At 40.4% G+C, this 21861-nt stretch overlaps 1 protein-coding gene across 3 annotated transcripts in view; it reads right to left on the reverse strand.

The window, feature by feature from the left end:
- Positions 1-907: 907 nt before the first annotated feature.
- PIK3CB (phosphatidylinositol-4,5-bisphosphate 3-kinase catalytic subunit beta) overlaps positions 908-21861 on the reverse strand; it is a 188863-nt gene continuing 167909 nt past the window's right edge. For 2 of the 3 annotated variants that reach the window (XM_023187838.1, XM_023187839.1), the window contains 5 exons: positions 11432-11599; positions 10304-10427; positions 4577-4722; positions 3025-3157; positions 1975-2411 (listed from right to left, as the gene is read on the reverse strand). In XM_023187838.1, the coding sequence (XP_023043606.1) occupies positions 2274-2411; positions 3025-3157; positions 4577-4722; positions 10304-10427; positions 11432-11599 (709 nt within the window). In that variant the 3' untranslated portion in view covers positions 1975-2273. Of the gene's footprint in view, positions 2412-3024; positions 3158-4576; positions 4723-10303; positions 10428-11431; positions 11600-21861 lie in introns of all 3 variants that reach the window. The other variant, XM_023187840.1, reaches the window with a different exon arrangement.

Consider the following 21861-nt stretch of genomic DNA (forward strand, 5'->3'; position numbering starts at 1 on the left):
GAGTCAAGACATGGGGTAACCAATCCTACGTAGGAAGCTGTTTGCACAGTCTGGAGTCCTAACGTGCTGGAGCGTAGCTATCCTTTTGCCTTCTACCTTTTCCTCTCTGGCCCAACCAGAGCTCTTGAAGGTCACAGACATGCAATTCAAAATGTCTGTAGGGAGTGCTTGCTAGGAATGCTCAGTAGCTACTAAGCAACGCTGTCCTGGCTACATTGGAGTGGGGGCCTGTAGAAAAGGTCAGAGGGGAGGGGGTCAAGAGTTATCCTGGGTTCAGGCCCAGGACTGTTTGGGGACACACATAGAAGTTCATTTCCCTTTCTTGCTCTTAAAGACATCCACATTCACTGATTTGGCATGTATTTATCAAGGCCCTCCTTTTGGCTGACCCCTCTGGAAAAAATGGTATCCATTTCTTCCTGGCAGTGTTCACCATTCTCCAAACCACTGACCTGCGGCCTGCTTCATGAAGTGGTGGGTGGCTACTAGACAAAGATCTCTGAATAAACCTGTCCTTCCACAGTCCTATTCCTGGAAGTCTCAGTCAGTCTATACCAGCCCTAGAAATGAGGAATCCAGAGGCCAACTCCCATCCTCAGCTGAGTTATTTCCAAGGAACTGGACTGCTCCGGCATCTGCCCTGTGAACAAGAGCTCCAAAGCAGCACAGTCTGGCCTTGGCAGGGCACCTCCCATATGCATGGCTCCTTACCTCAAGCTCCCATCAAAGTCCAAGGGGCTTCCTACACCATGCCTGATGAGGCTGGGAAACAAGGGGAGAAGTCAGGGAAGAGGCCATAATAGGCCTTAGCCTATTCCTGACGTTGGTTTGTCTACCGACTTGGCCATTTCTTGGAATTCCAGTGCAAAGTTCCAAAGGCCCGCTCTACCCATAAAGAAGAGGCTCACCCATTCCAAGAACAGCCGAAACCAGCTCACTCATTTATTTGACTGAGAACATTAAGGACAACAAAATTAAACATTCTTTAATAAAATTCCTATAGAAAACTCAGTCATAGGGCAAATACTCAGTTCTCTTTCCCATATCACTGAGGATTGAGAGCTCCCAATTCTTTGGAGAATAAGCAGTAGTTTTGCTGGATGTTGTCAGAACTCAGAGAGATCATCCATTTACACATTCAAACCAGTAGTTCCTATTGCACATATTAATATTACTTGCCCCTAGCACCCTAAATATATGGTACCTCAACAAATAACTTAAAAGATTTCCATGTGGCATGAAACCATTTCAATTTGAACTAATGTTCTTGAAAAAAATCACATTATTACAAGTTTTAATAAATACAGTAAGAAGAGCTGGCATTTTTCAAAAATACTGAATTTCAGATCTGGAGTTTATTCCATAAATAGGTTCCTTTTCATTTGCTTGCTTTCTTGGATACATTTGCTCAAGTATTATTCTCTATGAAGTGAACTCTTTCATAGATACCATATAAAAACTGTATTAATATGTGCCTCATTATAGAAGCAGCTGGAAGAACTGGATCACACAGTTACCTAACTGAAAAGTAACTTAGGAAAAAGCTCTGCTTTTTGTAAAACTTTAAATCACAGGCTGAAGAATACCAAAGAAACATTTATATAGAACTCCCACTAGAAATTTTATAAATATATATGTAGCATATTTATATATATTATATTTGCCTCACCGGTAGATTTTCAGCAAGTCTGGCTGGAATGATGCTATCATGGAAATAAATATTAACAAAAGAATTAATGAATATCCACAGGTTTACAAGATTTCTTCTGGAAAATAATCAAAAATTCAAATTATAATTTGCAGTTTACACAATTTTAAAAGGGAGGAAAGATGCCTTTCTTTTTAGCCTCATTTGGAAAGTAAGAACAGCCACCAATCCCCAGGTGTGGAAAAGTTGTTGGCTGAGTGACAATACTTGGTTACAACATTGAAAAGAAGTATTTACACCATTCTGGGAAAGTACCAAATATTAGAAAAAAACAAACAAAAACAGAAACAATCTCTAGTAGCATTCCTTGGCGTGCAAAGTCAGCAGGAAATGATTATCCATTGACAGTTTTCATGATAAGTCTTGGAAGCATTCAAAAAGCAGAGGGAATCATCGGGGATTGTTCAGATTAGGTTCTGTGGGATGCCTTGTTCTTAAGTTAACTCTGAGTTCCAGGATTTCATTCCCTTTATAACATCTCTGATAGGGTCATGTTCAATTTAGTGCAAGTGCAAAATGAAAATGAAATGAAACCAACAAATACATTAGGAGCAAAGGCTGATCGTTAAGATCTGTAGTCTTTCCGAACTGTGTGGGCCATCCAGTTCACTTTAGTAGTCCAGCTTTCCCTGAGCGCCTCATCAAATTTTTGCTTAAACTGTTTGAGTGCTTCTTCTTCACTCTTCCCTAATGCAAGAGAGTCCTAAAGTGGAAGGGGAAAAATACGATTTTACGTAACTTCAGTAGAGATGTGCAAATATCAAAGTCTGCAGAAGGCTGGATTGGTTGTGCCTCCCCAGCCACCATCAGGCAGCACGCTTCATGTTCTTATTTAAATATCATCTGCAGGAGGCAGAACCCCAAGATAGGGAGATAATATGACTCCTTCCAAAAGGTTTTTGAAGATGAAAATAATTTATAATTACTGCAGGACACACAGCTGCTTGCCACTACCACCCAAATCCAGTAAGATGACTCAAGACCTACTAAGATCCTGACAAGAAAAAGGCAGGCTGTTGAAAATCAAGGTGCCAACCCACGCCTGATCTGTGGTCTTTCAGTAATGTGAGTAAAAAGGCTATAGCCCAATACCAGTCTTCTTTATGCCCCTTCTACTGATGGGAAAATCTTCTGGGTTACAAGCTACTCTTCAAAATTCCTCCTTTATGTGAACTTCCCAGATTCTTTCCCTCCTAAGAACCATCGTAGAGGAAATGACTTTGTTCTACTCCCTTCAGCCACTTGAATAAAACAGGCAGCTAAAACTGAGCTCAATGCCCACAAAGTCCAAGAGAGAAGGAAAAGTGGTTTTATACCTTAAGATATTGTATATCCTTGACTGATGTGAGCTCAGGAAGCCCTGCAGTCAACATCAGCGCAAAGAGAGTGATGAAGAGATTCCCATGCCGTCGTAAAATCAGATATGCATCCTCACAACACTGGCGGAACCTTTGGGTGGTGCAGCAAATCACATGAGCACAGTGTTAGAGGGGAGACAGCACATTTCATACAGGAAATTAAGAAAACATAGCTAGATTTTCTATTAGAATAAGAAACTTCCTACTGAACTAAAGGTTCATTTCTGATTTTTACTTCTGTGAAAATTGTCCCAGGACTAAAATCTACATAAAACAATCAATCTCTCTAACATCACAAATATATTTTTCAAAAACACAACTAAATAGAAATTCTATGATGAAAGGCTATTACATTTTTATTAATAATTAGACTTTTTAATTCTATGAGACACAAGAACTGATTATTAAATCAGTTATAATTATAATCCACAAGGATTTCTGAACATATTTCTGGTTTCTGTATTTGTGGTCTGATTCCAGAAACTAATTTTTTTAATGTACCCCCAATCAGTGTCGGTACTTTTACTCCTTCCTGTCATCCTGCCTGCCCTCTCTCTTCTCTTCAAGATGGTCCTTCAAGAGGATCATCTAATGTTGTTTTTTTGAGATGGAGCCTTACTCTGTCTCCCAGGCTGGAGTGCAGTGGTGTGACCTTGGCTCACTGCAACTTCTGCCTCCCAGGTTCAAGCAATTCTCCTGCCTCAGTCTCCTGAGTAGCTGAGATTACAGGCATGCGCCACCACACCTGGCTACTTTTTGTATTTTTGGTAGAGATGGCGTTTCACCATGTTGGTCAGGCTGGTCTTGAACTCCCGACCTCCAGTGATCTGCGTGCCTTGGCTTCCCAAAGTGCTGGGATTACAGGCGTGACCTACCATGCCAGGCTGAGGACCATCCAATTGTATCCCCCTTATTTTGCCAAAGAGAAAACCAGACCCACTGAGGCATATTCTGAGGAAACCCAAACAGAACTATAAGGGATAGTGACAATCATTTGTTAAATATGTGTGGGTTACATGATATGTCTCTAATCATCATAGTAGCCCTTAATTTTATATTTTTGTCCCCATTTTAAGATGAAACAAAGGCAAAAAGACAAGTATTATGCTTGGGAACATGTAGGTAGTCAGTAATAGATCAGTGATTTAAAAATTTGCCCTGAATCCTGGTTCCCTTACTGTATTCCATACACAATGACAGCAGATGTCTTTTCAGCATTTTCCTATCAACTGTCTTAATAGTTTCAGAGAATGTTCTGAAACAGGTAAAAGGTAGTATATTATTGGAAAAAAATACAATAACTATTTTAAATTTCTAGCATTCTGTTTCACCTATCTGAGAATTTCTGAACCAGCACAATAATCTGACAGGCAAATTCCCCCAAAAGCTTCCTATAATCAGACTGAATATCTCCCAGATCCACATATACCACAGCTAAGAAATGCTAGACCAGGTGGTCAGATGAGAAAATGTTAGAAGTGTTCAGCCTTGGCACAAGGGCAGTACTCACCGGCCAAACTTTTCTGTATTTCCTGTTTTTCCTTGTTGAATGACATGGATGAAATCATAGGTAAGAATAAAAGGCACTCGCTCCCTTTTAATGCCAAACTTAGATTTGAAATTTCCAAGAATATGTCCAAAGTCAATGTGGAAGAGCTAGAAAACAAATGGGATTTAATTTCCTTCCTTTTTCTGGTGGGTTCCAAATAAAAGGCAAAACCTCCACAGTCCTAGACCCCCAGGAACTATAGCCATCCTCATCTGAGCTCTTCTTCCTCTGTTTATAGTCCACTGAGCCAAGTGAGAACAGAGCATATCTAACTAACACTCTTAAGACTTTTACAATCAATAATAAATAACCCTGATATTAAACTGTAGATATCTAGTGGAAAAGGAGACTCTTTAGAAAGAAAAATACATCCAAAGAATTAAAATGTCTGATTTTTAAAAAGTAAAATAGTTCCATAAAACATAACAAGAAAAGAGTACAGGTTGGGTGTGGTGGTTCACGTCTGCAATCCCAGCACTTTGGGAAGCTGAGGCAGGAAGATCATTTGAGCCCAGGAGTTCAAGGCCAGCCTGGGCAACATAGCGAGACTCCATCTCTACAAATGAAGGAAAAAATTAACCCGGCATAGTGGCACATACCTGTGGTCCCAGCCACTCAGAAGGGTGAGGTGGGGCAATTGCTTGAGCCTGGGAGGTCAAGGCTGCAGTGGGCCATGATCATGCCACTACACTCTAGCCTGGGTGACAGAGTAAAGACCCTGTCCCAAAAAAAAAAAAAAAGTACATCCTTGCCCTACTAGCTCCCTACATTGAGTGCTACTCTTTAGAGGTAACTTCTTACCCTTCTCACTAGGTGTTTTTCCTGGTGTCTGCCTCCATTTTTCTAAATAATATGTTTATATACTCATTTTTGCTCCCTAATTGTATATTACTATTCTTACTGTGGAAGATAAAGATTTAGTACTTTTATGCTAGCATAATGCTACACACTGTGGCACATTATGTCATAATTTCTGGTTACATCAATTTCAGTGTTTTTATTTTTCACATGTTGTTCACCTTTTTTCCTTGAGAAAACTGTATGCATGTATTCATTCATTCATTTAGCTTAGTGTCCTATGACCTTGGCATTAATTCTTCCCAAACTCTCCTTAAAAATCTACAAATCAAACAACAACAACAAATCTACAAATCATTTTCAAAACTGTTTTCCAGGCCGGGTGCGGTGGCGCAAGCCTGTAATCCCAGCACTTTGGGAGGCCAAGACGGGCGGATCACGAGGTCAGGAGATCGAGATCATCCTGGCGAACATGGTGAAACCCCGTCTCTACTAAAAAATACAAAAAACTAGCCAGGTGAGGTGGCGGGCACCTGTAGTCCCAGCTACTCGGGAGGCTGAGGCAGGAGAATGGCATGAACCTGGGAGGCGGAGCTTGCAGTGAGCTGAGATCCGGCCACTGCACTCCAGCCAGGGCGACAGAGCGAGACTCCGTCTCAAAAAAAAAAAAAAACTGTTTTCCAGACAGTCAGGTAATCTACTGGTTTCTAGCTGGGCTGGTTGTTCTCTGGTGCTGCTGCAGAGCCATCATCCTGGGCCTTCCCTTTCCTCTTCTCCCATTTGGAGCCCATTTTCTGTGTCCCCCATTACATTCTCTTTTGGTTGAGACCAGGGCTTCTCAACACTCGCACTACTGACATTTTAGGCCATATAATTGATACAGGGTTCTGTCCTCTATGGGTGTTTAGCAGCATACCTGGCCTCTACCCACTAGACTACCCCACCCCCCAGTTATGACAACTAAAACTGTTTTCACATATTAACAAATGCCCCTGAGGAAAAAATCACCCCACTTGAGAATTATTGGTTTAGGCTCGTTTTGGTAGATGCCCTTATTCTGGCAGTCTCTGAGAAAAGATGCAGAGGAGTGACAAGTTTTGTGACCCTGCAAGTTGGAAAAATGTCTTCATTCTACCCTTTATACTTGATTGGGCATGGTAGCGTGTGCCTGTGGTCCCGGCTGCCTGGGGAGGCTGAGGCAGGAGAATCGCTGGAACCCAGGAGGTGGAGGTTGTAGTGAGCCGAGATCTCACCACTGCATTCCAGCCTGGGCCACAGAGCAAGACTCCATCTCAAAAAAAACAAAAACAAACAAACAAAAAAAAAAAAACAAAAAAAAACCCCACTTTGGTTATCCAATTTTAGGTTAGAAATCATTTTCCCTCAAAATTATGAAGGCTAACGTCCACTGTCTTATAATTGCCAATGTAGCTATTGAGGAGCCAAGTCATTCTGACTTCTAAACTCTGTTATGTGGCCTGCTGTGTCTCTGGGAAAGTTTTAAAACTTTCTCTTTATGTCTGATGCACTGAAATTTCATAGTGCAGGTCCTTAGTAAGGGTGTTTTTCTTCCGTTATCAGATATTTTTTGTGCTATTTTGACTGGATATTCATGAACATTGGCTCTGGGAAATGGCTTAGTATTATTTGCTTAGTAAGTGCACTCCCTTGTTTCCTCTTCTCTTTTACTTCTTCTTCTTCTTTTTTTTTTTTTTTTTTGAGATGGAGTCTCTCTTTGTCACCCAGGCTGGAGTGAGTGGCGTGATCTAGGAGGCTCACTGCAAGTTCTACCTCCTGGGTTCATGACATTCTCCTTCTTTCTGGAATTCCCATTAGGCTGAGAGTATACCTCCCTAGACTGAGTCTCTCTTGTTTCTGGAACTTTTCTCTATTTATCATATTTTTTTGGAGACATTAAGGCATGGTGGATTAAAAAAAAGAACACGAGCCAAACTGCCAGGGTTAAAATCCTGATACGTCTACTCTCTGTTGCTTTAATATCCTCACTTGTAAAATGGGGCTGATACCACCACTCTATAAGGTTGTCATCAGGCCTGAAGGCATTAGATTATATATAAAGCACTTACAACTATGCCTGCTACAAAATATTTACACTATTTCTATTTTAACTTTTTGTTTGTTCCTATTTCTAATTTTCAAGACCTCTATGTTCTGACTGTAAAAGACAGAATCCTATTATTACTTTAAAGATACAATGTATTTTTTTGCTTTGATTTTTAAAATCACCCTCTGTTTACTGCAGTTACCCTGTTTTCCCAGAGTTCTTTTCTTTTCTTCCCTATTTTGCTTGTTTGGTTTCTATCTTTCATGGTAGAAGCTTCCCTTAAATGTCTGCTAATCCAGTAGAGAGTAGAATGGTGGCTGCAGACGCTGGGGAGATATTGGTCAAATAATACAAAATTTCACTTAGATAGGAGGAATAAGTTCAGCAGATCTGTCTTACAACATGGCAACTATAGTTAACAACAATATATTGCATTCCTGAAAACTGCTGAAACACTAGGTTTTAAATGTTATCATCACAAAAAAAGATAAGTATGTGAGGTAATACACAGGTCAGCTCAATTTATCAAGTCCACAATGAAGACATATTTCAAAACAATATGTTGTACATGATAAACGTAAACAATTATTGTCATTTTTTAAAAGTATATTAATCCTTAGCTGACCATTCATATTTAACAATGAATCACTAAAAAGCTGAATGAAAATTCTATGTACGTGGCAGGCTTGCTTGCTTGTTGATTGGTGGACTTCCTTGTAGAGAAAACTAGGGAGAAATCTCAACTGTCGGATCTGTAGGACTTTTCAATGGAACTAATCAAATTTCTAGTATAGAATCATCTAGTCTCTCGCTGAGGGTCAACTATACATCTGGCTGCCAGTGTTCTTAGAATAAAGCAAGTGGAAGTGGCTGCAGATTGTACCATTTACTATGCCGACTTTCACGCATCTCCATTTTTAATATGGGACCCTTTCCTGTAGCCTCTGTAGAAATAAGTGTGCTTGAGTCAGAACGAGTTTCTTCAGAGAATAAATCTGTCTCCTTCTTGGCAAAGGGAAGGGGACTTGAGTGCCTAACTGTTCCATATATAAACTGCCAACTAGTTCTGTTTCAGCCTCTTTCTATATCCCTCCTTGAACAGTATACACGGTGCCTCTGATTCCAGAGCTTTTATGAGACTTGCGTACTCCTTTATAAGTACTGACTTCCTTTTTTTTTTTTTTTTTTTGAGGCGGAGTCTCGCTCTGCCCGGGCTGGAGTGCAGTGGCCGGATCTCAGCTCACTGCAAGCTCCGCCTCCCGGATTTTACGCCATTCTCCTGCCTCAGCCCCCCGAGTAGCTGGGACTACAGGCGCCCGCCACCTCGCCCGGCTAGTTTTTGTACTTTTAGTAGAGACGAGGTTTCACCGTGTTAGCCAGGATGGTCTCAATCTCCTGACCTCGTGATCTGCCCGTCTCGGCCTCCCAAAGTGCTGGGATTACAGGCTTGAGCCACCGCGCCCGGCTTAAGTACTGACTTTCTATTAAGTCACTGCCACTTCTCTATCTCACTTTCTATCACCCTCAAGTCTGGTAATATGTTGCACCCACTAGGGCCTATTTTCCTATCATCTTTGACTTCTTGAGTTTATATATTTCTTAATTCCTTATTATTGTTTTAGAGGTCTATCCGAAGAAAATGGAGATAAATCTAAGTATTCAATGTGATTGGCCAGAAGTCCAAGGGAATCCTTTTAAGTATGGACACAAGATTCCTCAATCCTACATAGTGCATTCATGTATTATAGTGCATTACAAATTCATTCCACCTCAACTCTCAAAGCCCAAGCCAGAACTAATCCAGATTTCCCAGGAGATACAAAACTCTGGGTCCCTCACAGAACCAAAGTTCACACAGTGACCCAGGGAGACTTTCACTCCAGTATGCCACGAGTGTGGGAATTCCTAGGGTGGCTAAACTGAAAAATTATCTAAGATATCTCATCTGTCTTTGCTTAATACAAAAAATGTTTGCAAGCATGTCACTCTGAAAAATGAAATTTTCATTTGAAAACTTAAGCACTTCATAAATAACACAGCCTAGATTCCCTAGGTACCCCAGAATGCTATTACTCACACGACTGTTCTCCCTTCTCCCATATATGATTAGGTATGATGTTCTAAAAGAGAAAATAACTCAAGTGGGGTTCATCCCAACTTTTTTTTTCAAGCATTGGTTATCTTTAAATTTAATACATCCAGTACCTATCTGCCCCTTCTGTTAGGTACAAATGTATCCCAAATACAATTTCTTATATTGAAAGAAAAGGCCACTTTTAACTACAAACATTTTTTCAATCATTTTTTTTTTGAGATGGAGTTTCACTCTCCTTGCCCAGGCTGTAGTGCAGTGGGGTGATCTTGGCTCACTGCAACCTCCACCTCCTGGGTTCAAGTGATTCTCCTGCCTTGGCCTCCCAAGTAGCTGGGATTACAGTCGCCTGCCACCATGCCTGGCGAATGTTTGTATTTTTAGTAGAGATGGGATTTCACCATGTTGGCCAAGCTGGTCTCAAACTCCTGACCTCAGATGATCTGGCCTGCTCGGCCTCCCAAAGTACTGGGATTACAGGCGTGAGCCACCACGCCCAGCCTTCAATAATTTTTTAAACAAATAAATGCTTACCATCTAACTTCAAGCAAGCAAACAAATTAATACAAGTAATAGACTGTATATGAAACGAGAGACGGTGAGAAATGGAAGTAAAGAGAAAGACATGACACTGAGAATCACTAAAGAATCTGGCTGAGTTACACAGGAGATTATGCTATACGTAAGTAATGGCATTACTAAGGCCCTTGGCAGATCCTGAGGAGCAGCTCACCTGGCCAGTTTTTTTGACCATGATGTTGTCACTATGTCTGTCACCAATCCCAAGGACATAAGAAGCTACACAGTAGCCAGCACAGGACAGTGTAAATTCCTCAATGGCTCGGTCCAGGTCATCCCTGAACAAGAGAAAAGAATAGAAGCAAAAAAGGTTTTCAGCCTCCAAGCTTGTACAGCGAGACCCAAACCGTACCTCTGTTTCCTTTTTAATTGTAAGGAGAACACAGAGCTGCCAAAACCATATGAGAGAACATGTGGATCAGCCAAGGGGAGTGTGAGTGGTCATCACAAGGGCTGGGCTGAGAGAGCTGCCTTCAAAGACATTAAATAACTGGGCCTCAGACATTCAAATGTCCTGGGAGCTGTGTTTCGGTAGGGCTGTGAGTGGGCTCATGTAGAGTAGTTAGAAGAGACCATGGCTTTGCTAGATCATGCTGGGGGTTGGGAACATTTTTGTTAGTTTTGACCAAAGACTGACTACAATTTCATATTTAAGACTTAAGCACTACAGTTTCAACCATTTAAGTCACTGACTTCAATTAGAAGTAAGTAATAGAGATTCCCTACAGACAAGGCCTTAAGATCAAAATTTGGAAACTGATTTTCATATTAAAAAAAGTCCTCGATAAAATGTGTCTGACTCTTCATGAAGTCTTTAGCCAAAAACACTTGCAGACCATTTCCCCCTCACTGTGAAATTCTTTTATTTCCTATATATTAGTGCTTTTCTAACACCACAATTCCAAGCATTGCATTTTTTAGTTTGGAGAAATCACAATCTACAAACTCATTAAAAACTCACTTAGGTTCATATATTCACATAATTAGAGAAGCTGATGCACTTGAACAAAGGCTTTAGTATGTTATCTTTAAATACTTAAATTCATGGATTGTAACTTTACAGCAGAGCTCGAAAATTTGATCTAGATAAAGTAGAATTCAACATTCACCAACTACAAGACTTTAGAAAGGGCTATGTGTCATTTTATTCTAACATGAAATTGAAGCAATAGATAAAAAACACTAATATTTCCTCTAACACACTGATGACTTCTATTGGGAGCATATAGTATTTGTTTGGCTGTTTGTACAGAAAAATGATAATTAAACAGAATAAACTAACCCAGAATTGTATTCTTTAAGCCAGTTCAGAAGGGCATCTTTGTTGAAGGCTGCTGCAGCAGCCACATTGCTACTGTTCAGCTGAATGTCAGCAATTGTTTCAGAGGTGCTCACAACTTCAATGAGGCCAGAGCGATCTCCTGTTGCTAAACAGCCATAAGGCAACATCCTGAAAGGAAAAAAATGGGCATAAAGAGTCATATTTTCCTTAAAATGAAACATTAATTTGATAAGATTTTCCCTTTAATTTTTAAAAAAAGTTTTATTATTATTGATATACTTGCCATTACTATATTATTGTCATATGGAAAAACACAAGTTCTACCAAAGAAGTCTCTTGGCCAACAGGAGTAATTTACAAGGATTCCAATGTGCCAATTACATATAAAATTTTTTACCTAGTTATTCTGGTGAAACATTCTATTTGCTTGTGTAGGTGGACAGAAGTACACTGGATCAAAGTCTTTCACTCTTACTCTAAATTTCGGGGAAATAAACCACTCTTTATGGAATACCCAGTAAGTGCCATGTGCCAGACTAAACAGTTTACATATTATGTTAGTTAAGGGAAACTCCATCCTTCTGGTTGTTCAAGCCTACAATCTTTTTTTGTTTTTGTTTTGAGACAGGGTCTCGCTCTGTCACTCAGCTGGAGTGTGGTGGCGTGATCTCAGTTCATTACAGTTTCAACTCAATGGCCTCCAGCCATCCTCTCACCTCAGCCTCCTGAGTAGCTGGGACTACAGGCATGCACCACCATGCTGGGCTAATTTTTAAAAACTTTTGTTGAGACAGGATTTGGCCATGTTGCCCAGGCTGCTCTTGAACTCCTGGACTCAAGTGATCCTCTCACCCCAGCCTCCCAAAGTGCTGGGATTATAGGCATGAGCCACCACACCTGCCCAAGTATGGGTCTTCACTGTTGTACCCTCAGTGCCTGAGAATAGGCCTAGCACACAGTAGGTGCTCAATGAATATATTAAAATGAATAAACAAATTGAATAATACAATCCCTATAAGGTAAGTTACCAATTTTACAAATGAGTACTGTAAGCAATTTCCCAAAAGTCACACATTTAACTAAGTAGAAGATCGAAGACTTAAAGTTGGGCCTTAGATGGGTCTTAGATTAAAAAGATGTAAAAATGTCTTTACAAAGATAGTCACTGATTATGTAACAGGCTGCTTCTCGTGAGTGAAAATAGATAGGGAGGCTGATTTAGATGAAGAACTGCTACATGTTTTACAGTTCACAGTGACTGAGCAAAGAGTTAAACCAGAGCAGCAAAAGCAATATGGTATCAGTGGGTCTTCATGCTAACTTCTCATTTCTTATGTTGAGATTGTACCTCCCCAATTGGACGGCAAACTCCTTGGAGACAGCAACTTTAACTGAAAAGAGGTGACTGGATATTTACAAAGGACTAGTACTCTGTCAGAAAGATGAGAATTGATATTCTAACTAGACCAATACATTCTGAAAAATAGATTATCAATTAAATTTTTTGCTCAACTAATAGTTGGCAGTTTGCTTTGATTTGCACTTATTTGACGCCTAGTAAAGATAATTATTCTCATATCTCTTTTGGCCATTTTTTTTTTTTAAGAGTCAGTGTGTCTCTCTGTTGCCCAGGCTGAGTGCAGTGACACGATCATAGCTCACCATAGCGTCAAACCCATGGGCTCAAGGCAATCCTCCCGCCTTTGGCTCCAGAGTAGCTGGGACTACAGGTGAGTGCCACTATGCCTGGCTGGTTTTTTTTTTGTTTTTTGTAGAGATGGGGTCTTGCTTTGTCTCCAAGGCTTGTAACTTCTGGCTTCAAGTGATCCTACTGCCTCGGCCTCCTAAAGTGTTGGGATTACAGGCATGAGCCATTGCGCCTGGATCTTTTAAGCATTCTAAGATTTCTTTTGTGACTTAGCTATTTACATTCTTTACCTATTTATTAGGGCTTTAGACATTTTCTTCAGTAACTTATGTGAGCTCTTTGTATATTAATATTACCTTTTTCTCATTCTGGTTGCAAATATTTTCTCTAATTTCTATTACAATAAGAACACCAAAATGGAATGAGATATCTTGAAAGGTTCAAACAAAGATCGGGTAGCTACAGAAAATACAATCGATGGAATTCATGTACTCAATAAAACTTGGGTACAGCTAACCAAGCATTGTGTTAGATCCTGGAAATACAGAAATAAGCAACAAACAAACAAACAAGAAAACCAAAGAGCAGCAGTTCCTACACTCACTTGAGCTTATAAACTGCAAATGTACAATGTGCATGTGTGATCTCTGTATAAGGAAGAAGTGCCAGAAGAATATGGCAGGAGCCAAAAAAGACTTCCTGGCTGGGTGCGGTGGCTCACGCCTGTAATCCCAGCAGTTTGGGAGGCTGAGGCAGGCAGATCATGAGATCAAGAGATTGAGACCATGCTGGCCAACATGGTGAAACCCTGTCTCTACTAAAAATACAAAAATTAGCTGGTGTGCGCCTGTAGTCCCAGCTGCTTGGGAGGCTGAGGCAGGAGAATCACTTGAACCCGGGAGGTGGAGGTTGTAGTGAGCCACTGCACTCCAGCCTGGTGACAGAGTAAGACTCTGTCTTGGGGGGGAAAAAAAAAAAAGACTTCCATGTGGAGGAATGACAGCAGGGCTGGAGGAGAACACAAGGGGGAGCACAAAAGAAAGATGAGGAAGACAAAATAAGTGTTGAAAGGACCATGCAGGTCCTTGTTGGCCATGTAAGGACTTCTGTCATACTCCTAAAAGCACTGAGAAAGCTTCTGAAGGACTTTATGAGCGACAAAGAGAGGCTGTGTGTGTGTTGTGTGAGGAGGAGGGAGTATATGAGTGTGTTAGCATGTATCACAATCAGATAGTTTCTAAAATTAAAGTTTCTAAAACTCCTTCCAAAAAAAATTAAATTACTTTATGCTTTTTTAAAAGCACTTTTCAGCCAGGCACAGTGGCTCATGCCTGTTATCTCAGCACTTTGGGAGGCCGAGGCAGGTGGATCACCTGAGGTCAGGGGTTCAAGACCAGCCTGGCCAACATGCTGAAACCCTGTCTCTACTAAAAATACAAAAAATTAGTCAGGTATGGTGGCAGGTGCCTGTAATCCCAGCTATTCGGGAGGCTGAGGCAGGAGAATTGCTTGAACCCAGGAGGCAGAGGTTGCAGCAAATCGAGACTGTGTCATTGCACTCCAGCCTGGGCAACAAGAGCAAAACTCCATCTCAAAAAAAAAATAATAAAAACACTTTTCTAGTTCTAGCAAAATGAGGTTGGGAGCAGAACTGTCAAAATACAAAATAAGAGAATGAAGCATTCTTCTAATGCAGCATTAATGTTTTTAATGACACCCCTTATTCTTATCATGACATAACACATGTAAAGCAAACACTGCCAGGTTAAAGAGCACTTTCTCACTTTCCTGCATCTCCTCTCACTCCAGTTGCAGCCAAAGTAGGCAGAAGTCCAATAACTTCCTTTTCAAAAGCAGGCAATGATAAAAGCTTTCAGTGCCTTGAGAGTAGAATGTTCACAATGAGAAGGAAAAAACATCCTTCCCAGAGACACCGTTTGACAGAAGTCAAGCTGGGGACAAACTCTTGGGCCCTGATCATCTTACCTAGGTCCCCTTTGCACTCAACTTCTACACTTCTTATAAAGGCCAAGACTACAATTTCAGTAATGTTTACCCTCCTTTCTCAGACTTTCTGACTTAAGTAGCAATTTGTTACCTTTCACACTAAATCAAGCATTTAAAAATGAAATAAATTCTACAACATGGGGATGGCAGCACCATATCCTTACTCTAAATAGGTATATAGTAAGTTATCCGGTTTTAAAAATTTGTTTTTTACAACTTGTATATATTCATGGGGTAGAAGTGCAATTTTGCTACAGTGATATATTGCACTGTGGTGAAGTCAGGGCCTTCAGTGTAGCAATACACATTGTACCCACCAAGCAACCTGCCATCAACCACCCATGCCAACCATCTAAGTCCCCACTGCCCATCAACCCATACCCCACTTCTATGTGTATATATTTAGCTCCTACTTATGAGTGAGAATATGTGGTATTTTTCTTTCATATCTCTGATTTTGACTCTGACACAATGACCAAAGTCTGAGTAGTACCGTAGCCCATGGCTTCCAAAGGAGAAAAGTTTAAATCTTTTGCCTAATGCTTGCATTATTTCCACCTTCTTCCTCCAACCCTCTGAGACTGCTGACACCACTGTCATTAAATAACGTTTGTATAGGTCTCTTAAAAGGGAAGTAGACCAGGTGTGGTGGCTCATGTCTGTAATCCTAACACTTTGGGAGGCCAAGGTGGGCAGATTGCTTGAGTCAAGGAGTTCAAGACCAGCCTGGACAACATGGGGAAACTTCGTATCCACAAAAAGTACAAAAATTGGCCAGGCATAGTGGCAGGTACCTATGGCAGCAACTCAGGAGGCTGAAGATCACCTGAGCCCAAGGGGTTGAGGCCGCTGTGAACCATGATTGTGCCACTGCACTCCAGCTGGGGTGATGCAGTGAGACCCTGTCTCAAAAAAAAAAAAAGGGGGGGGATGTAAAAGGTAAACTCCATTAGTGTAATTCAGATATGAAGTCTTAATGGAGGCAACTGTCAAAAAATTGATTTCACATGTATTTGTTGGGGTGGAGTGGGGGTGTGCAGAGGACTGGCAAATCTACCCAAGGCTAGATAGGTTTACATGCACCCAGCCTATAAGATTTGCTTATTACTTGTTCGCCAAAGGAGGTCAGGGTGTCCTAACATATCAATGTCTTACAAATGATCTAAGTTGACATGAAAGATACCAAAAGATTATTTTGGAACATCACAGAAAAATGAAAATGAGCAATATGCATTTTTCAATCATGCAAACATGGCACTGTTACAAGTACTAAAACAGTAATGTATAGAAGGTACCTCAAGATTTGGGATTGACCTTAAAAGAGTGTGTGCTACGTGACCCATTTTAACCTAAACAGCTGGCCGAAAGAAAAAACAAACAAAATAGAAACATTGGAGCACATATATTTATAGAAACAGTAAAAAAGGTTTGGTGAGAAAAATGTATCAGTTTGGAAATGAACTTAAAAAAAATTAAAGTCCTTCATTTTTTAAAAACATGGGGTCAGAGTACAAAAAGTCAGCAAAGATTCCTCTGGACAGACAAGTTCCTTTTTCTTCACACAATGTTTCCCATCAGCTAGACACTAGATTTATTTCCAGCACTCCCACATGTGGCTGCCTCTCATTGTCTGAGGTCACAATGAACTTCATTTGATGCTAAATGTGCTTTACATTTAGATAAATAAAATCAAAACTAAGAATAACTTGGCTGGGGTTTTCAATTAGGCTGATGGAACTAAGAATGCCAGGAAATAGTCTTTAGCTTAGCTTTTCATAACTAAATGAGGCTCATCATATGGTCTGAATCTACTATTAGCAAAGAAGACCAATGTGTAGCTTCTGTGCTGACCATGGAAAGAACAAATGAATTACTAAACTTCAGCTTGAAGTTTCCCTCCTTTTTTGTGGGATCAGTCAAGTAAAAATATATTCCTGGGGGTTTACTTTATATAGGAGGAGTTGGTAAACTCTTCCCGGAATGAGCCAGATAAATATTTTAGGCACTACAGACTAAACACTCAACTCTGCAGTTGCAGCACAAAAGCAGCCATACATAATATGTAACTAAATGGCTGTGTGCCAGTAAAACTTCATTTACAAAAACAGGTAGCCCAGGTCCAACTGGGTTTATGGTCCTCAAGCAGACAGTTTATTCTAGTGACTTATTCCCCTCACCTATGCAGTATAAGGTATGCAGTATAAGGTATACTGCATAGATGAGGGGAATAAGTCACTAGAATAAACTTATAGTGGTTGAAAAACTTGCTACCTATTCAAAGCTACCAATTCTATTTTTACACAGCTGCATTAGAAATTCCTCCTAATTTAAAAGAAAAAATCTATCACCTGTGGTAGCCACGGTGTCCTTTTTAGATGAATTATGATCTCTTTTCTTTATTCTAATCACATCTACAATCCCATTAAAGGAACAACACGCAAATCAAATTGCTCTTTCTACCTTTACACTACTGGAAAGTGTAACTTGAAAAACCTAAAAATAAAAGATTATTTATTTTTAAAAAAAAAGGAAATTTAGGTATTTTAGGCACCATTATACTTTGATAAACCAAGAATAGTACTAGACATGTCTTACCACAATTGTTTTCTCACTTATCCAGATGGGTAAAATAATAAACAGACATTAATTTAGAGTCTGACAGTCCTGGATTTGAATTTAGCTCTGCCATTTAATATTTCTGTAACCTTTGTTTAAAATCTCTAGCACTTTAATTTTTAATGTGTTAAAAAGAAGTAACATAGCCCTATAGTGTTGTAAGCCTATATAATATTACGAGAAGAACTTAATACAATGCCTGGTTCAGTTAATAATAAAGGGCTGCAAGTTCTTAAAATATATATACATATATATTTCATAATGAACAGACTATAACTGAAACTTAAGAAATTAATCAGGAGATATTATAATCTTGCAGGAACAAAGTCGATCACAAGTCTAACCGTTTCTAGCAACCTTGTAGACTAAGTAGCTGTAGATACTAAATCACATTAAAAAAAAGATAAAGTCCAAAGGTTTTATAAATGGGTGTGGTTAAAAAAGAAAGAAAAAAAGACCTCTAGGTTCCAAAAATAGAGATTACTCACAGCAGTGGCTCAGGAAGTTAGACTTGGCTGACATTTCAATGCCCACCAAAAACAGTCATGGACTTAGGCCCATGAGGTAGGATCTGGACCTGACATCGAACTAATGTTAGGACTAAAGCTCAAAATCCTAAGGAAACTGAACACTTGAACAAAGGATTTTTTTTTTTTTTTTTTTTTTTTTGAGACGGAGCCTCGCTCTGTCGCCCAGGCTGGAGTACAGTGGTGCGATCTCCACTCACTGCAAGCTCTGCCGCCTCCCAGGTTCACGCCATTCTCCTGCCTCAGCCTCCCGAGAAGCTGGGACTATAGGCGCCCACCACCACGCCTGGCTAAATTTTTTGTATTTTTAGTAGAGACAGGGTTTCACTGTGTTCGCCAGGATGGTCTCGATCTCCTGACCTCGTGATCCGCCCGCCTCGGCCTCCCAAAGTGCTGGGGAACAAAGGATTCTTAGGAAAGCAAATTTACTTCTGCATAGAGGGGTGCCTCCTTCGCCAGTTGCCATGAGAGCACACCTGAACAAAGGGGCACTAGAGCCTTTATTCCTGACGCAAATCCTGCCCCTGCACTCTTTCCCCATTGGCTGGGGTCGGGTTGTACAACCTAAACTAATCCCGGTTGGCTAAACATTTGATTATTTTTAGATAGGGTGGGCACGTAAAAAAACAGTGGAGAGGAAGGGGAAGGGGTATCTGTAATGAGCTAGAAAGTTAGTCCTCTTTCTAAATAAGGAAAGGAATGTGAGCTGGTACTGATAACGCCTGGTACTGTGGCGTGCCTGCACATCTAACAAAGGCAAAAAGGAGAAAAGGGGAGAAAAAGGAGGAAAAAAGCAGGGGGTAATATGAATTCAAGAATAAAAGATTGATCAGATTATTTGAAGAGAAACCTCATCATATCCCACACTACACAAAGCTGAGGTTTGGGAGGACTGGAACTTGAAATATCTGTTCACTGATCAGATGATGTGGTATAAAGTTTCCCATCTACCCCTAGAAACTGGGTGGGCAAGAAAAAAATAGTTTCATGTAAGTGCAAAAATTCAAGCCTTCCCACACTCTCTTGTGAGATCTAAATATAAACTATGAGGTGTGATGGTCTGAAGGTAGGGAGTTAACATAAAAACTGGTTGATCATGTGTACCAGCCTTTGGCAACAGCACAAACAAAATACAAACTCATTTTTACAGATATATTCATAACCCAGGAAGCAAAGGACCTTTACAGAAAACATAATATCCATCAATAATGAATTCAAAACTGAGTATTATTAACTACATCAGGAAATGAATAAAGTTACGCAGATAAATGAAAAAGTAATATCCCAAGAACTAAAAAAGAACAGTATGAAAGAGACTTTAGGCTGGGCGTGGTGGCTCACGCCTGTAATCCCAGCACTTTGACCTGGGAAAGGAGCCAGGTTGATCACCTGAGTTCAACGGTTCGAGACCAGCCTGGCCAACATGGCAAAACCCTGCCACTACTAAAAATACAAAAATTAGCTGGGCATGGTGGCGGGTTCCTGTAATCCCAGCTAACAGGGAGGCTAAGGCAGGAGAATCGCTTGAACCCAGGAGGTGGAGATTGTAGTTGGCCAAGATCGTGCCACTGAACTCCAGCCTGGGCGAGAGAGCGAAACTCTGTTTAAAAAAAAAAAAAAAAGGCTGGGCATGGTGGCTCATGCCTGTAATCCCAGCACTTTGGGAGACCAAGGCAGGTGGATCACGAGGTCAGGAGATCGAGACCAGGAGATTGAGACCACGGTGAAACCCTGTCTCTACTAAAAATACAAAAAATTAGCCGGGCGCAGAGGTGGGCGCCCGTAGTCCCAGCTACTCGGGAGGCTCAGGCAGGAGGATGGCGTGAACCCAGGAGGCTGAGTTTCCAGTGAGCCAGGATTGCGCCACTGCACTCCAGCCTGGGCGACAGAGCGAGACTCCATCCAAAAAAAAAGAGAGAGAGACTTTAAAATGAAAGAGATGAAAAAGAATAGACAGTCTAAGCACAAAAAAAATACAATACAGGAGAGTAAACACTGTTGCAGAGATAATTAATTAACTGGAAAAGAATAGGAAATTACTAAGAAAGTCACATAAAGATATGAAAAGACTCAGCCTGGTCTCAATGCCAGAGCACACAGAGACTTAAGTAAAACTGTTATAATAAGATATGAAAAGATAGAAAATATGGAAAGTTAAGAGACATAAAGGAGAGAATAGGAAAGTTTAACATAAATCTACTAGAGCTGCAGAAAAAGATGAGAGTAGGAGAACTGCAATACTGAAGGAAATGTTCAAAGTTTTTAGAAACTAAAAGATGTGACTTCTTTGAAAAGGCACAATGAAAATGGTGAAGAAAAAAAGAAAAGAAATACACACGCACAATTGTGTATTGTGCCTGCAAACACTAAAGGCAAAGAGAAACTTTGATGCACTAAGGTGTAAAAAAGACATTACTTACAAAGAACCAATAACTAGACTGAGAACAGACTTCTAAATACAGAGACAAGAAGACAAATGAATAATATCCTCAAGGCTTCTGAGGAAAACAGTCAATTTGGATTTCAAACTTCTATAGCCAAATGATATCAAACTCTGAATATCTACTTTTCCATAAAAGCAACAAGAATACGGACAAAAATTGTCGGAATCAACTATTTTAGAGTTCTGAAAATATAACAAAGGCTTGCAGCAATCCAATGAGTGTTTATTTAAAACACACACACACACACACACACACCCACACCCTTGAATCTCTTTTGTTTTACCATGGCCTAGTCCCAACCCCCTTCCCAGTTATGTGGTAGCCTTGACAACAAACAGCCCACAATCATGGTGAATGCAAGTCTGACAGCCACTAGGGGAAAGAAAAATGAAGTTGGAGCTCCTTCAAAGCCCAATTCCCACAGAACTGTCATTCTTTGGCCTCTTTGGTAGTTTCCAGGAAGATCCCACTTACAATACTATGTTTATTTGACCTGACTCAGCCCTCACCTAGCATGAACTGCCTTTTTCCCGGGGAGTTTCTCAAAAACACTCAGAGGCATCTGTTTAACATTGAAGCTGTCTTGGGGGTAAATAACAGCTGGGGGAACCAACAAGCTAACTGAAAGCTTAAAAGGAAAAGGTAGGTGATTAGATGTCCATATGGTGCATTGAAAAGCTCCAAAATTACTGGTAGGAATCTAGAAGGCCATGTGCATGGATACTATTGTGGATTCCCAGGTCTGTGTACATGTAGAGGAAAGAGCTTACAAGGCCCTGGCTCTCAACTATGGCTAACTTGGGGGCTTTGTGAAAGCAGAAAGTTAGGGCTAAGGCACAGTTCTGAACTACCAGGCTGACTATTGAAGGCATGATCTAACATGCGCATAAAGTGCCTCAGCAGACTGGACGAGGGGTGGATTCCAGGCTTTTAAGAAAATCAGGTCAACCATTAGCTGACCAATAAACTAAGCGAAGACATCAGTGACCACACATGACAGAAAATACAAACTTTACGTAATTAGTTCAAAAAAATCACTAAAATAAACAAACAGCCACAACAACAAATCCTGAAGGGAGAAGGAATCTGATTTTCAGAGTTGTAAAATTATTTAAAGTGAACAGTTTTTGGCAAAAAGTATGAGACATACAAAGAAACAAGAAAGCATGGCACATATACAGGAAAAAT

Source organism: Piliocolobus tephrosceles, chromosome 2 (genome assembly GCF_002776525.5).
Source record: "Piliocolobus tephrosceles isolate RC106 chromosome 2, ASM277652v3, whole genome shotgun sequence".
NCBI classification, from domain to species: Eukaryota; Metazoa; Chordata; class Mammalia; order Primates; family Cercopithecidae; genus Piliocolobus; species Piliocolobus tephrosceles.